The sequence below is a fragment of the Cervus elaphus genome, chromosome 9, assembly GCF_910594005.1.
Source record: "Cervus elaphus chromosome 9, mCerEla1.1, whole genome shotgun sequence".
Classification (NCBI taxonomy): Eukaryota; Metazoa; Chordata; class Mammalia; order Artiodactyla; family Cervidae; genus Cervus; species Cervus elaphus.
The window spans coordinates 60,617,285-60,634,219 of NC_057823.1; the positions used below are offsets into that span (position 1 = coordinate 60,617,285).

Sequence of the window (16,935 nt, forward strand, 5' to 3'; positions counted from 1 at the left end):
ATGAATCAAAATTAAATTCCTAAAAATATGTAATTTCCAAGCAGAAAACAAATATCTTGAAATAAAAGCAACAGTAGCTGATATTTTTACACATTTTCTTAAAGTCTGTAAGAAACTTTAGAAGAAAACCAATTATTTAGATATATCATTTCTAAGTTATACATATATGTGTGTGTGTGTATAATATATATATCATTAATCATTTGTGTTTTAATTGGGCAAATTCATATAGTCTTCCCATATTTAAAATTGTTACATTTTTCTTATGTTTTTAATAGCTGTTTTTGATTTGAGACAGACTTTCTCATAGCTAATCACTATAACCATTGTGGGATTTTTTGTTGTTATTCCCTCAAAGAAGTCTTTGGCATCTCTAGCAATTAAATAGACCATGATAGTAGGATTTCTCTAACTTGAAAGAAAAGTATATTTTCAAAGAGTCAAAATATAAAAAGTTTTGCTATGAATTTTTGTTTACTTTTAAGAAAAAGGAGAAATATTAAATATTTATAATTTCAAATATTCCTCAATATAGTAACTGTTAAAAATATCCTTTACAAATAAACACACACACACACACACACACACACACACACACACACACACTGACTCCCTGATCATTCTGAATCAACAACTGAAAATCACTGGCATTGGACTAAAATAAAGATGTTTTAAAATAACAGTCATATTTCAGCCTGGAAAATAATTTTTCTGATGCAGCTCTGGTGACTATGTAGATGACCCACCTCTTTTAGGTACATCTTGGATGATGTGGAGTCTGAAAATGCAAGTTACACCCGAGATTCCATTCCCTGGTGGTGACTCATCGGGATCACAGACATGCAGGACCTGTCTGAAAGAGACACAGCATCAAGTGGGGCTCCACCAGTGAGTCACCCCTTTCATGCAGTGAAACCTTAAAGGGAAGGGTAGGGAGGATGTATTGACTGTTAGGAAAACACAGATTACTGGTGGAAAATGACATCCTCTATTAATAAGATCTAAGGTAAGATCTAAGGTACGACTCATATAATTGTTCTAATTTTTAAGATTGATGGGGAACATGAAGCATTTTGGTGACAGGTTCCAATAAATGCCTATATAGGACTGCAGATGGTTTCAGAATGTGAGTTTATAAAGAAGGTGGAGATCCCAGCTCCCTTTATCACGTCTATATATATGTCTGTGTGTGTGTTTCAGAGCTCTGGGAAGAGTCTTGACAGAGAACCTGAGCTGGACAAAGCAGCCTTGACCTGAGTGAGCTAACTGGCACCATGAAAACATCAGGTGTCTTTCTGCTCCTCTCCCTGGCTCTTTTCTGCTTTTTCTCAGGTGAGTTTTTTTTTTTTTCCCTTAAAGTTTAAAATCCAATACTGAAATTAAACTGGAAACGACAAGTGTATTTGTCCACCATATTTCAAAATCCTAATAATTTTAATACAAAAGATCAATTCTGAGAGATTATCATAATGCTGCAATAATGAAAATGGGTGATGGTAATAATGATAGAAATAACTTTCATCTGTTAGGCATATACTATATTCTAGGCAGGTACTCAGGGCTTTTATGCATTATCTCCAACACACATAACAAGGTATTCATAGACACATTCCGTATACAAGAAAACTGTAGCACAAAACAGTTAAGAAAATCTTAAGGACTTGTAACTGAGTTTGAGCAAGCTCCAGGAGTCAGTGATGGACAGGGAAGCCCATGGTTCATGGGGTCACAAAGAGTCAGACACGACTGAGCGACTGAACTGAACTGAACTAGTAAGCAGAATTTGGAATTTGAATCTAGGTCTTCTAGACATCACAGGTGTCTGTTCCAAAGAAACAGTATGGAGAATTGATAACTATTTTAAATATTAGCTTGGCTTTCCAAGACAAAGCTAAGCTTTTCAGTCCTCATTATTCTTATAATTAGGACTCAAATAACTGAAACTGAAACAAGCAGAAAACAGGAAACTTAGAGAATCCTTCAGAAAAGAAATTATTGAACCTTAGAATTCATAAACATATGTTATTGGTGAACTAAACAACTCTTCAAGTAGGGGAGTATCTTTGGCCACATTAATGAGCAGCAGCCATATATTCTATCAATTCTGATTATTCAAAGGACAACTGCACTTCAGTCTGATGCCTTTCATCATATTATCATCCATGTAAATGAACAGGGCCACTGCATTTATTTTTTTCTTTCTTTCTTATTCTACTCTGTGCCTTTGTAGTGGACAAAATACACACTAGAGTCTCTGGACCCAAACCTAGGTTCATCACATCTACCAACAGCCTGTGTCAATTAAAGAAATAGGTTAATTCTCTGAGAGAGTCTTTCATTCTTAGAATGCTGGACTTGAGACTGAGTCCTAGGCATTTGCAGATCTGATGTATCATTTTCTGTGATAAAAGTAGTTGAATTTGGCTGCTATCAGAGATTGTAGATGCCCAAATGTGTAAAAACAACAGTTTTTCAATGAAATTGAGCAGATGAAGAAGTCATTGTTCACAGGGAACTGATCATGTTTTTATAAGCAAATATATTCAGAATCATGAAAAAATGAATAAAGGGTTTCTGTAATATTATGAAGTAATTCTGACTAGTAAAGCCAAGTAATTCAAGTATGTGGATCAGTCAACTGCTGAGATGGTGTACAGACAGATTTGACTATATTAAAATCTACTTGCAAAGACTGTCTAAATAATTAATAACTTCTTATTGCTTCTTTTTACAAAGGCTAATTGGATCTGGTTGACTAATACAAACAAATACTAATACCAGAACAAGGTCCCTGGTAGACATGATGACATTTGGGAAGGCACAGTACCCAGGAGCCTTAATGTTGAGACCAAGAGGAATGAATTTCAGTCCTGGCATTTCCATTTTATAGCTGTGTGATTTTTCTGAGTCTCATTTTCCTCATCTGTAAAATGTGGATATAAAAGGACTAGCCCTGGGGAGTTAAATGAGAAAATGCATATAAAACGTTTAACATAGTGGAACATAGTAAGTGTTTGAAAAATGCCTGTTAATATTGCCATCACTAAATTTTAAAAATAAAAGTACTAGTTTGGCTCAGTCATTGTTGATATTAACCAAGCTTTCACTTTGACATTTCCTACATGTAAGATGGTGATTTGTACAGTGGAAAAACGGCTGAAAATTTTAACAGTGAGTCTTCCCTGGTCAAAAAAATTAGTTGGGAATAGTTAACAAAAACTATAGACTTCCAGACCCTATTTGGTCTCATATAATGGAATTTTTCAAGTGGTTGTCCTGGGAGTCTATATATTTAATAATCAGTCATATCATTTCAGTGTGGTTGGTAATCACTACAGTAGTTCATCACTAATTTCTTTCAAATTTAAAAGCTTTGGTCTCTCCTTATCCCCGCTAACAGAGAATGTACTTTGAGGTATTTCCAGTTGTCTTCCCATAAATACTGGCCACGCTTCCTGTCTTTGAGGCGGCTGTGGACTTACACATAAGGGGGTACTGCCAGTATTAACAGTTCTACAGAGAAGGCCACAGATCAAAATTCAGCAGCTCATACCAAGACTGAACCTAAGACTTTTATTATTACAGTATTTTTAAACCACTGTGCCAATTAGTCACAACCTAAAATCACGTATTTAATCATACAGATGGAAGGAAAGAGAGAGAAGCAAGATTGTATTTTTGAAATACAATCTTTCAGGAATATAGAGAGACGTAGCAGGAAAAATGAGTCACAGAAAATGAGTTTGTTCTTGTCAGTCTAAATTTGAGCCAAGTCTTTAAAGCTGAAAACAGAAGGTAGAAGAACAATTTCAGGCTCAAAGTACAGACAACAAATCCAATCCCTACCTTCAACTTCCCAAGACAAATGCTTTGGGGAGGGACCAGAAGCAGTGAACTTGGGAATAGCAGAGTCAGAGTCAACTTTACAATTCAACTTCTCCAAAGTGAGGCCAGAGATGATAAATCATTTCCACAGTAAATGACTGATGGAGCCAAGACAGTAAGATGAATCTCCAGATCCTTAAATTATTTTTCTCACTCCACCTCAACCTCCCAGAAATATTACAGCATCATGGTCCATATCCACACATCACTTTCCAAGTTTCCACTGTTCCCTAAGAGGAGAGCAGGTATAAAAACATAAAGTAAAACAAGCCATGACTTGTTGAGATGACCAAGAACCAAGTATAAGTATCATCTTAGGCTTTGGGATGACCTAAGATTGCAAATCTCACTTTTTTGCACATTCAAAAATTACAGTGTTTGGATTTCATGTTTTTTTTTTTTCTTTTTTTCTTCAGATGTCTTCAGTCAAGGAGCTCAGGTCAGTGTACATAATTTTATTTATTCTTCCGACCTGGGTGGCTCTTAGCTGGTACTCCCTGACCAATGAGGTCTGTCTATGGGTAAAAGAGCAAAGAAATGGACAAACAGGGCAGATGCAGAAAACAACAGAAGTTCTTAGTTTTCTAACTACAGTCTCTTTATGAGAATACTGGTTTCAGTTTAAAAGGGCCTAGACACCCACTCTCAGATTTTGTTAAAATTAAATGAATATAAATAAAAAGAGAATGAATTTGTGGTAACATTCATGCTCTTTCACTGATTTCATCTTGTAATCTTGGGCAAGTTACTCAGCTTTTCTGAGCTACAATTTCCACACCTACTGAAAGGGGATATTATCATTTACCTCACAGAATCAGATTTAAATTACATAAACTATGTGGGAGCATTTGGTAAACTATATGTAGCTACATAAACTATGAAAGGATTAGTTATTGATTAATAATGATCTTCTGAAAGAGTTAGGAGAGAGATTATTATTTTCTTTTTAGAAGTAAGACAAACAAGAATAGACAATTTGTTTAGTGTTCTGTATTGTGTAGACACAGACTGGGTCAATCAAATTTAAATACAATTTGGGTTAAAAAGTGGAATGGGCACAAATTATTGTTTGGACTGGTATGTTCCAAATTAATCCACCAACTTTTTACCAGCTCTCTTGTCCTAGCTATCAAATAGGCAACACAAACAAGAGATATTTGCCCTGCCAATCACACCCATACGTCCATACTGAACATTAATACTTGACCTTGGCACTGGTTGTTGTTTGCCTTGCTGTGCCCAAGAACCCTTGGCATCAAAAGTTTCCAGACACTACTGTCAACTAATTTGGAGTTGGCAAAGACGCTGAAAAATATTTTCCAACCTTAATATATATACTACATTGCATAAGACATTTTCCTCCCAAATTTTAGTATCTCAGAAATTGGGATGTATCTTCTAATGAATGACACCTTACAACTAACTGCCTCTGTGTGGGTGTGCGTGTGTGCACTTGGGTGGGCATATGTGTGTTTATACTGATATACATAATTCTACATCTGAAAATTGATTTCTTCTTCTATTTAAATAGTTATGTTAGTACAGTCTATGTTATATATCAAAAGAAGCAAACAAGAATAAGACATAAGATCCAGCCAATATATGTGATACCTTATTTAGGTAGGTATATGATTAAGACCATTACACACAGGTTTTTACAATATAGACTTTAATCCTGGTTTTCTCATTAACACAAAAGTCACATCCCTTCTTTGGGCTCTTATTTCCCAGATCTTTAATGTTTCACAGATTTTTAGTGGTTTCTAAAGTTCATTTAAAATATTCTACTGATTCCATTCCTTTAGATGAGACTACATCTTATATTTTGCTTGCTTTAAGATCCCTGGGGATGCTCACTCAACATGTAGATCCTCAGAGACTAGGCCAGACTTACTGAATAATAATCCCAGATAGGAGGCTTTGGATCTATATTCTAGGAATCTATCACCGGAATGCACTGATTTTGGGGTGCTCCAGAATGTTGGAGACAATACAGATGAGTCCCAATTTGAATATTTACTGCCTATGTAATTTGAAGGATGTCTCTTTCCCTTCTCATTGCCTTTGTTTCCACATCTCTAAAATGAAGACTTGGATTCAATGATCTCTAAAGCCCTTCTGGCCTTAGTTATCTGAATCAGTGTGAACTAAACATGCCTTGCCAAGACCACTGTCTCTCTTCCATTCAAATATAAATGGCAAAGAAGGTGTCACCTTTTGGATGACATCAAGGCTACACTTTCTCTTCTACAAGTCTGGAAGGAGGGTGACAGTCCCAAAGCCAGGCAGAAGAAGTTGAAGCTAACCTTAGGAAGATGCCTGCCTAACTTTGATCCAGCCAAGACAAAGGAAGAACAATTTTTTTCCAACACCCAAGTCATTCTTTTCATGCGAAGAAGTCTTTTCATTATGAAGCATTCTGATGGGAGATTATAGCTAGCAGTCTAAATTATATATCTGTAAAAGTTTCTCATTCTTTCAAAAATATTATTTGAGCTAAACAAAAAGTATGTTCTAAGACTTTTGGAATTCATGGTCTTATAAAATTTTCCCTGTAAATGTAAATGACTAATATGCTACCAAATCTTTAATTTGCCAAGTAAGAACATTAAAAAAACATAAATAGTAAAATAAAAATAACTTAAGGATAAAGCTATTATTTACCGTCACCACCCTTCATTTCAGAAATTGTAGTATGATATTAATAACAAATGCTTGAAAGTCATAATCTCAGAATACAGATAGTCCATTTAACCTGGATAAATTTTTATTAGAATCACTTCCTACACTATCTGTATTTTTCTTATTTTCTCTATCAGGCTGTGTATTTGGGAACCATATACTTAAAGATATGTTTAAATGAAATGTTAAATGACATGTCAAATGACTGGGATTAAGAAATCCCTCAAAAACAATGATAGGCTTATGTTTTCTTTTATAATAGTCTTAAGACTATCTAAATTTAGTTTTGTTGTATTTCAAGATAAACATATGGCAAATTTTAATACAGTTAGTAAAACAGTGCTCTTGACTAGAAAATGTTTCATGTTGTTCATGCTTCCTAATAACCTTGAATTCACTTATAACTATTATACTGACAGAATACTTAAACATGAATACAATTTGGAGATGTTAGTGAACCTCAACGACTTAGCTACAGAGGAAAACCGAGGCCTCAGAAAGAGGACCTCACTGAGTCAAGCTTACCAATAGCAGTAAAGCTGTGTGGTCATCACCTCAGGATATTTCCATAGCTCCATGCTACCTCTAACCAGCAACAGAAAGCAATTATGCAGTTCATGGGAAAGTGCTTTGAGCAGTGTAATTATCTAACAAATACAGAATAGTGTTCACTAGCCTCATGTCCTAAAGAAGTAATGGAAACAGTAGTTTCAAGTAAGACAACTTGTCTCTGTGTGTTTAAGGGATTTGGAAACTTGAAGGAAATGGAGGCAAAGAGAGCAGAATTGATTATATAGGCTTCAGGTCAGAAATGCTAAGGATGGGTATAGGTAGTAAATCTGACATTGGTGAAGAGGCTTAAGATAAAGAAATACATGAAAGGGAACACTTGTTCTCTTTCTATCCCTGAAGGATAGAAATGATGATGTTTTAATCTGAGGGTAGGTTGAGGGATTTGAAGAATAGTGCTGTGATAGAGAGTGGAAAAATTAGAATGTAAAACTAGTTTAGAGGGAAAAATAAAGAGTTCTATTTTGGACATAAATGAATATTAAGTATGAATCAAACTGTTGACTAAAGGTGTCTTGTATATTTCTGACAAGTAGAAACTGGACCTTGAAATTTTGAAGACAAGAAAAAAAGTCTAGGACTCATTAGTATCATCTGGGAAAATACATGTTCTCAGAGAAAATCAAGTATAAGAAGTTTTCTTGAAAATGTATATAATTAAAAAAAAAGAAAATGTATATAATTCTCAGAAGGAAGCTATAAAAGATAATTAAAAAAAAGAGAAGAAATAGCTGCAGAACTGGGCGTACTGACATATATGAATCAGAAAGGAGTTTTGAAAAGGTGGGGGTAGTCAAGAATAGCACATATCATAAAGAAATCATGAGCATTTTATAAATATCCAATGGATCCTGAAAGACGTCATTTGTAGAGCAGTTTTGGTTGTATGGAAGCACTATTAAAACAGGGGAAGTAGAAGTCAAGTTAGAGAAGGGTTAGGAAAACTGGTATAAAGGGGGCTGGGAAAGAAAGGGGCTGATTTACCCACAAAGGTAGTATTTTTCAGTAAAGAGAAGAAATGAAGTTTTACATTCTAAGGGAGTGTGTTTGTCTGCAAATTTTCACTGGATTTTTTTAGAATTAAAATATTGAAACTCAACATTCCAAAAACTAAGATCATGGCATCCAGTTCCATCAACTTCATGGCAAATAGAAGGGAAAAAAGGGGAAGCAGATTTTATTTTCTTGGGCTCCAAAATCACTGCAGATGGTGACTACAGTCATGAAATTAAAAGATGCTTGCTCTATGGAAAGAAAGTTATGACAAACCTAGACAGCATGTTAAAAAGCAGAGTCATCACATTGCTGACAAAGGTCTGTATAGTCAAAACTATGGTTTTTCCAGTAGTCATGTATGGATGTGAGAGTTGGACCATAAAGAAGGCAGAGCACTGAAAAACAAACACTTTTGAATTGTGGTGCTGGAGAAGACTCTTCAGAATCTCTTGGACTGCAAGGAGATCACACCAGTCAATCTGAAAGGAAATAAATGCTGAATACTCATTGGCAGAACTGTTGCTGAAGTGCTAACACTGATGCCAAGAACCGACTCACTTGAAAAGACCCTGAAGCTGGGAAAGACTGAAGGCAAAAGGAAAACGGGAAAGCAGAGGTTGAGATGGTTAGATAGTATCATTGACTCAATGGAGATGAATTTTAGCCAACTCCAGGAGATAGTGGAAGACAGAGGAGCCTGGCATGCTATAGTCCATGGGGTAACAGAGTCAGACATGACAGTGACTGAACAATAAAAACAACAAAATATTAAAATATCGATGCTGACACTTTAGTTGATTTGGTGACCATCTGGTGGCTCAGATGGTAAAGAATCTGCCTGCAATGTGGGAGACCCAGGTTCAATCCCTAGGTCAGAAAGATACCCTGGAGAAGGAAATGGCAACTCACTCCAGGATTCTTGCCCAGGAAATCCCATGAACACAGGAGCCTGGTGGACTACAGTCCGTGGGGCTGCAAAGAGTCAGATAGGACTGCGCAACTAGCACACACTTTCACACTAAGCTCACTTTACAGCCAAGTTAAATGATTTTGCAGTTATGATTAGCAAAGATGGCTAATTTAAGTAGCAAAAGTGTCACCCTATTCCAAAATACTTTGGAAAGCACAGTTCCCTGAAAAAGCATAAATGGTCAGGCTGACATCCAAATACCTAAAGGAAATAAATGGAGGTACTTGTTAAATCCAACACCAATCTAAAATTTGAAGCTAAATAAAGTAGGGTAAGAAATAATGGACTCAAAAATTCTAAAATGTGATAAAATTTACATTTTTAGTGCTTATGACAGTAATCTGCCACATAACACTTGATACTTGCCAAAATGTTTTCATAGTATTTATCATTACAACAACCCTAGACAACAGGCATTACCGGCCCCTTGTTAAAGATGAAAAATTTAAACAATGAGTGTTTGCACAATGTAATGAAGCTAGTAAGTGGAAGAAGCAGAATTCAAACCTAGGTCAGTTTAATCCAATCTTCAGGGTAATCTCCCAGAATCACAGAATATTGGGGCATTTTACATAGAAAAGGATAAGGGATTGTATTTCAGCTTATTTCAGCTCTGCCAGGTCTCCCAAAAGCCTCATGGAGGACACTTTAAAGGAGAAAAGATAATCATCACCCTTTGTCTAGAGCTGCTTCATCTTCCACCAAGAACCAATCGCTTGGATTCCATTTCAAGGAGTCTAAAATAAAAACATAAAAGAGGAGAGGGAATTTAAGCAAAGGAATGGCATGACACTCCAAAGTCAGCTTACTTCTTTTTAGCTGGAGAGCTGTGGGTTCCCTGTAGTCTCAATTCTGACATTCCTTTGCCTTGCTCTCTGCCTCAGAGCAGGGATTTCTGGCTGGCTCTGCAAAGGCATTCTACAAAAGCCACATTCTGGGCCTTTGGCCACCTGGTGTGAACAGCCATCTCACTGGAAAAGACCCTAATGCTGAGAAAGATTGAAGGAAGGAGGAGAAGGGGACAACAGAGGATGAAATGGTTGGATCACATCACTGACTCAATGGACGTGAATTTGAGCAAGCTCCAGGAGATGGTGAAGGATAGGGAAGCCTGGTGTGTTGCAGTCCATGGGGTCGCAGAGAGTCAGACACAACTGAGTGACTGAAAATGAATAAATCTCTGGAATTCTCTGAGGGTGGTTCTTTTCTGTCCCTAGTCACCACGCTACAATTTTTCACAAATGAGTGAAGAGTATCCTTTAGACATGAAGGAGGAAGCATTTGGACAGTAGTTGTTATTTCTCCCACCAAACTGAAGAACTAAGGACCTAGCTTTATTTAAGCTATTCCACCATAAGAAGTCACAGCTACAATTTGGATTATCAAAGCTGGAGCATCCTTAGGGATTTTCTAGTCTCATGATACTTAGCATTCTTTATGAATTACAGAGCCTTTCAGAATGTGATGAGAGATACAGTTAGTGCAGGCCTACAATGAGAGGCTTATTTTCTACACTGCTCCTCCAGGACTATTTCAAATATTCCACACTGACTTTCTACAACTCTCAAGGAGACTATATTTGATTGTTATAAAAACCCTGGGAATGAGGCATGGCAACTGTATTTTGGGTTTTTGTTTGTTTTTAAAATTTTGGTTAAGAAAATTGAGGCACAGATGTTGAGTACTTTGTCCAAGATAACACAACTGCTCAATGGCAAGTGGCAGAACAAGTTCTATAACATGATTCCTGAGCTTACTTCAGGGATCACGGGAAGTCACTGCTATTTACAAGTATGTAGATTCATGTACCTATGTTAATTTAAGGAGGTTTGTTAATATACTAGTTAGTTGATTTGGTTGTATTCACTGAAATCTTTTGCTTTTCCTAGTCCTATTCCCAGGGGTGATGGAAGGGTCAGGTGGGTTTGGGGAGGGAGGTGGGATCTAGAAATTCTCAAAGCAAAGAACCTCCCCAAGTGCCACTTCCATGTTGCTTTCTGAAGGACAAAAGAGCCTGCAACACAAGATCAGAGGGCTGGATGCCAAGAAAAGGTGGCTTAAGGAGGCGTCTCTTTCAAGTAAGAGACTTTCTTTTTTTTTTTCCTTACCTGACCTGAGAGGCCACATTCGGCATCTTCCCCATATGCTGCTTTGTTGGAAACATCTTTGCCACAGGTGTTTTAGTCCTTGTGTAACTAATTAGCCATAAGGCAATTTTGCCATAAAAGATAAACCGGTTGCTGGCTTGGGTTGGTATTTCAGCCTTCACTGGTTGACAGTTTGGTTTCATTTCTCCATTGATACGTATTTCCATTTTTCTATTATGTAAATCTTGGCCCTTATAATGGTCTGGATAGTGAGGAGCACACTAGCAGTTTTAAAATAGTGGCTAATAAAAACTTCACATACGGGCTTGACAGAAAATATGATGGTAATACTTATCTGGCACTACACCAGGGGCAAACAACAGTGTAAAAGCTTTACAAACTAAAACAAATAGTTACAAATGTGTATCCTAGTATTTGGAAAACAATACCACTCTTAATGAAGGCAGAAATTTTAGTAAAATAGTGTGATGCCAAATGAAGAGACAAATTAGCAGAAAAAGGTATAATCCTATGAACTAAAGATGTTGAAAGCACATACTTAGGTACAACCCATAAAATTAAACTAGGTATTTGTGCAGTGTGGCCATGAATCTCACACATTTTAAGTGCATTCAAATATTCTATATTTTGCAATAAAGTCTTTTTAATTTTGTTGTGAAAAATAAATTTCATTATATTCTCATTAATGTCTTTTATTTTTAGTAATTTTATCTTTTATGGCAAAATTGCTTTATAGTCAATTAGCTATCCATGAAAGTGTTTGTGGCAAAGATGTTTACAGCAAAGAAGTTGACAATGAAAATATTTAGAACCTGTAGGGAGACACATATCTCTGAATGAGATGCCCTTTTTCTCAGTTTCCATGTTGGCTATATTTGTCCCATTGTGGCCTTTATGACACACAGTGCTGTAATTATCTGCCCTTCTCTGATTCCCAAATGCAGATAAGATGGTGAGCTTATTGATATATTTATAACCGCTTCCTTCTTATACCACCAGCACCAAACACTGTATTCTCAAAATACTAGTTACCGATTAGCTGTTTGTGAAATAAAAAAAAAAAAAAAATATGATGATTCTGTGGTTTAAAGAATTTTCTTGACTCAAGCACACAACTGCAAATGTGTACTTTAGTGACATAAATAAAAAATGCATTGTTTTTTCTGTTGTTGTTGTTTGATTTTTTAAAATATTCTATGGTTTCCCTGGTGGCTCAGACAGTAAAGTATCAGACTGCAATGCGACAGGTTCAATCCCTGGGCCAGGAAGATCCCCTGGAGAAGGAAATGGCAACCCACTCTAGTATTCTTGCTTGGAAAATCCCATGGACAGAGAAGCCTAGCAGGCTACAGTCCACATAGTCTCAGAGAGTCAGACACGACTGAGTGACTAACACACACACATTCTGTGGTTTATAATATCCTAAAGACTTTCCAGCTTTTATTTTCTATTTAGAGACCTAAAGAAAAGATTACTCTCCTGAAAGGGTATGAGAAGATGGAGTTACCTGTAAGAGCAGAGGAGAAAGTGGGCCTATATGTAGGACAATGAGAAGCCTAGGTATCTTCTATCTGACCCAGCCCTAAGGAAATCACTGGTTAGTATCATACCACCCAATCTTAATAGTACAAGATGCCACATTTCAACAAAAAGTTATATTCAAGAGTTTTGGATACCTTAAACCTGATATATGTGATAATATTTTTAAAACTCAGTTGTATGGCTTTTTTGCTGGGCATCTCCTCATGCAAGGTTTCAGGGGGCTTTGTCAGTATATAATGGTTTGCTAATACTTTAAACAAATAATTCATCTTACCTGTGACCAAACAATCCCCTAATAAGTTACTTTAATAAAGTCTACATGGCCTGACTATAAGCAAGGTCAAGGTATATCATGACAGTTGGTCTTTATTTCTCTCAATGAAGATTTGTTGGAAATCAACAATTGTATATTGCCAGAAATTCTGGGTCAGCCATGAAAAATATGTTCAAGCACTGGTCTCAGTGCTTCTGGTGGTATGGCACTGGTAAGCCACTTAATTTCCTAAGGATCAATATTCATGTCTGTAAATTGGCTAATATGTTTTATACTGTTCAATGTGAATCTCAGCGTTACTGTGAGATGATGGAGTTGATCCATGTGAGAATCGTTTGGAGATTATGAAGCAACTAATAAACATAAGACAGTATTATTTTAATGAAACTATGATGGGGTAAAGTATGGTCCCTATATTCATGTTTAAATGTCACTTCATTCCACACAGCTGCCATCTGATGGAGTTCAGTTTTACCTACTGCATATTGCCTGTTCTCTGGAATAAAATGGCTCAAATGTTATCTACACACCAAGTACTGACTCAATTGACAGTGAATAGAAAAGAATCTTAAAACTCCAGACTAATTCCAAGAGATCACTATAACTAAGGAGATATATTAGTAGCATAATCATTCCTTCTATAGAGCCCATGATGATAATTATTAATTGGTTACAGCGTGTTTTCTCACCAAGGCTTGATGCAACCTCAGAATCCTTCAAAACAGAGCAGTTTAAGGCAGTCATTACTCGGTTATTGTAGTAAGCACAAAAGTTTGAATTCTACAGATTCTGGGACAGAGTAAGTTAATGTAAAGATTATTAGAATTTTGTTTTCAAGAGATAATAAACTGATATAGCAGCCACGGGAAAACTGACCAGTTATCAAATAACATCAGGTAGCATCTTGCAGTGACCATCCATATCTTTATAGCAATTCAGAAGGAGTGCTTTTGGAGTTACACTAATACAAATTTTCTTGTTTTTTTGTCTGCGGCATACAGCATGTGGGATCTTATTTCCCAGACCAGGAATTGAACTTGTGTCTGCTGCAGGGGAAATGTGGAGCCCTAACCACTGGACAACCAGGGAATTCCAATACAGTTTTTCTCCCCCCTCTCCCCATTTAAAGACCAAAAACTACTCTCAATTGGTACAAATTAGCATTGGAGGAAAAAGTCATACCTATAGCATTTGTCTCACTCCTCCTGTAAGAAATAAGCAGTTGCCTTATATCATTAACTTACCCCTGAATACAGCGACTATAGACATGTGTTTCTTTAAAGAAAAAAATCTTAATTTTGTTTAATATATTCTAGTTAGAAAAAGAAAGTGATTTTTACTTGGAAAACTTTACACCACAACTATATACAATAATATGTATAATTTTAAGTTTACTGTCCACAACTTCTCTTCTGAGGGACAGTCCCTTAGACAGAATGCACTAATATCAATGTCACTATGTTTACTTTGCTAGGTTGACTGTGGTGAGTTCAAGGACCCCAAGGTCTACTGTACTCGGGAATCTAATCCCCACTGTGGTTCTGATGGCCAGACATATGGCAATAAATGTGCCTTCTGTAAGGCAGTGGCGTAAGTATCATATTCACTAAATCTACCCTGCAAACACAAACTTCCAGAATAAGATTATGACACTTTCCTTGAGATATTCTACAAAGTTCTACTCATACCCATCCATAGAAGCTGAAGTAATAAGCTTCAGGCAAATGAGTTGAAAACAAATGAAACAAAAACAAATCCCCCCAAAGTTATCTGAAGGTTTCTAAATTATCTAAAAACATAATCTCAGGTATTTCACTTTGTTAGTATTTTTGACTCAGGTAATTAAAAAAAAAAGATTTTATATATCTTTAAGCATTTTGATACATTTTCTTATTTTTTATTTATTTCTAATTAAAATTTCAATCATTTTCATACAACTATGTTTGTTGTTGTTATTACTAAAGTTTTGGAAAAGATGAAAGAAAGTTTTAGAAGTGTAGTCAAGTTAAAAAATTCCTCAAAATCAGAAACATGAAAAACTTAGGAGAAAATTTATTATAAAAATGTTATCCAAATTATTTTCTGGTATTTATTTTATAAAAAACAATACATTTTGAAGACACTAAGTTCCATTCATTCTGATGAAAACAGCCTTTCAATAAACAACAGAGAGGATTATCCTTTATTATCCAGACTATACAAATTTTACCGATTATATTAGGAAGAATCTACCAAAGAAAAATATTTATTGAGTTTACATGTTTACAAGAAACAGAACAAGTGCTATAGATTTTAGTCTAATTATTTCAGTTGACTATTAGATTCCTGATGAAATGTAATTTATATTAAATAAAAATTTATTCAATCAATCTTTTGGTCTGACTGCCCTAAAAGCCAGGGGATTTAAGCAAGATAAAAATGATCTCACTTCCTCTACCACTGTCATCATTTTCTAGCATTAGAGTTTCTTCTATGAATACCTTAACTTTCCTTAATTAACCCATAAAATTCCTAGGCACAGGGAATATATAAATCTCTTCAATAACAGGGCTAAGCATGTAGAATGATATTAGTAAATATTGAATCAATTAATAATACACACGTGCCTATATTTCTATATATCTGACAAATCAATACCAAAATTTTCCCAGGAGAAGGGCAGTAGGGTAAGGTGAGATTTGATTTAATGGGCCATATTACTGAGAGGGCCTGAAAACATGTCTGCCATAAAACGCCAAAGGCCTGAATATTTGGTTCAACTTCTTACATCTATCAGATTAGAACTATGACAGTAAAATCTCTGCAACTGTATCTCCATTCACTTTTACATTTGCATACATATTCACTCTCAGATAATGAACAATTAAAACCAAAAGGTCTAAACCTTAGTAAAACTCAAGTTTAAGATTCATAACCTTCTGCAATTAGGCCAGATGTTACCACCAAGTGCATTTAACTAACACCTAATCATAGACATGGATACCTGTGAATCAACTGATTCTATGACAGAGTTAAACCTTTTTCCAACCTCTGTGATGGATAGTAATGATATTGCACTGAGCATATATTTGTCTTTCTTTTTTGTAGGAAAAGTGGTGGGAAAATCAGCCTAAAGCACCGTGGAAAATGCTGAATCAGAACCAGTGTTTTCTGCTGATTTGCCAGCTCTCTCACATTTCTTTACTTGCTTCTGCTTTTACTTTACTTTTCTTTAGCGAATCCCTTCAATTTATAAAGACACACCTTCTACTCTACCTTGAGCTTAGGGTGTTCCATATATATTTCCCTTGACTTGCTTGTCAATAAAGTAAATTCTGTAAAATCACTGTTTCTTTTTTCTTTTTATAATTTTTCATAAAAATGAAAGAAAACAAAACCTACAGATACAGTACAGAATACTGACCTGGCATAAACTTGGATAAAAAGACCTGTTTTTCTGATGGAAATCAACCATGCAGTGGTCACCATGGGAACTCAGGAAAACCCCTCCCTCCTCTTTTTTTTTCCACTTTATTTTTTAATTGAAGGTTAATTGCTTTATAGAATTTTGTTGGTTTCTGTCAAACATCAACAAGAATCAGCCATAGGTACATCCATGTCCTTCTTTCTCTTTATTGTTAGAATTTCAGTGTATATAGTGAATGAATTTTTACTGAGATGACCATATGTCTATAATTATTTTACAGTATCTATGATTTAAGTCTTAGATCACAAATTACAGTTTCTTCCTAATTTCAGGAAAAATATTTTATATAAAAATCAAACACTTATCCTCTCTGGACCATAGTTTTCTTATCTCTAGAGAATGATGGATTATATTACTACATAATAGATACTTCATAAAGACCTACTTTATTTGGTTTCCCAGCAACATCAAAGGATCTAGAAGAAAGAAGTGAATATATGTT

The 16,935-nt window shown here is 35.6% G+C and overlaps 1 protein-coding gene across 2 annotated transcripts; it reads left to right on the top strand.

Moving 5' to 3' along the window:
* The first annotated feature begins 889 nt into the window (after positions 1–889).
* Positions 890–16,343, top strand: LOC122701003 (serine protease inhibitor Kazal-type 6). Of its 2 annotated transcripts, XM_043914025.1 has the most exons (6): positions 989–1,006; positions 1,201–1,332; positions 4,302–4,324; positions 11,107–11,181; positions 14,502–14,617; positions 16,115–16,343. In XM_043914025.1, the coding sequence occupies exons 2-6, from the start codon at positions 1,275–1,277 to the stop codon at positions 16,158–16,160; spliced, it is 318 nt and encodes a 105-aa protein (XP_043769960.1). In that variant the 5' UTR covers positions 989–1,006; positions 1,201–1,274; the 3' UTR covers positions 16,161–16,343. The 2 variants fall into 2 exon arrangements, with proteins under 2 accessions (XP_043769961.1, XP_043769960.1); XM_043914026.1 differs by lacking the exon at positions 11,107–11,181 and having other exon boundaries at positions 890–1,006.
* The last annotated feature ends 592 nt before the right edge of the window (positions 16,344–16,935 follow it).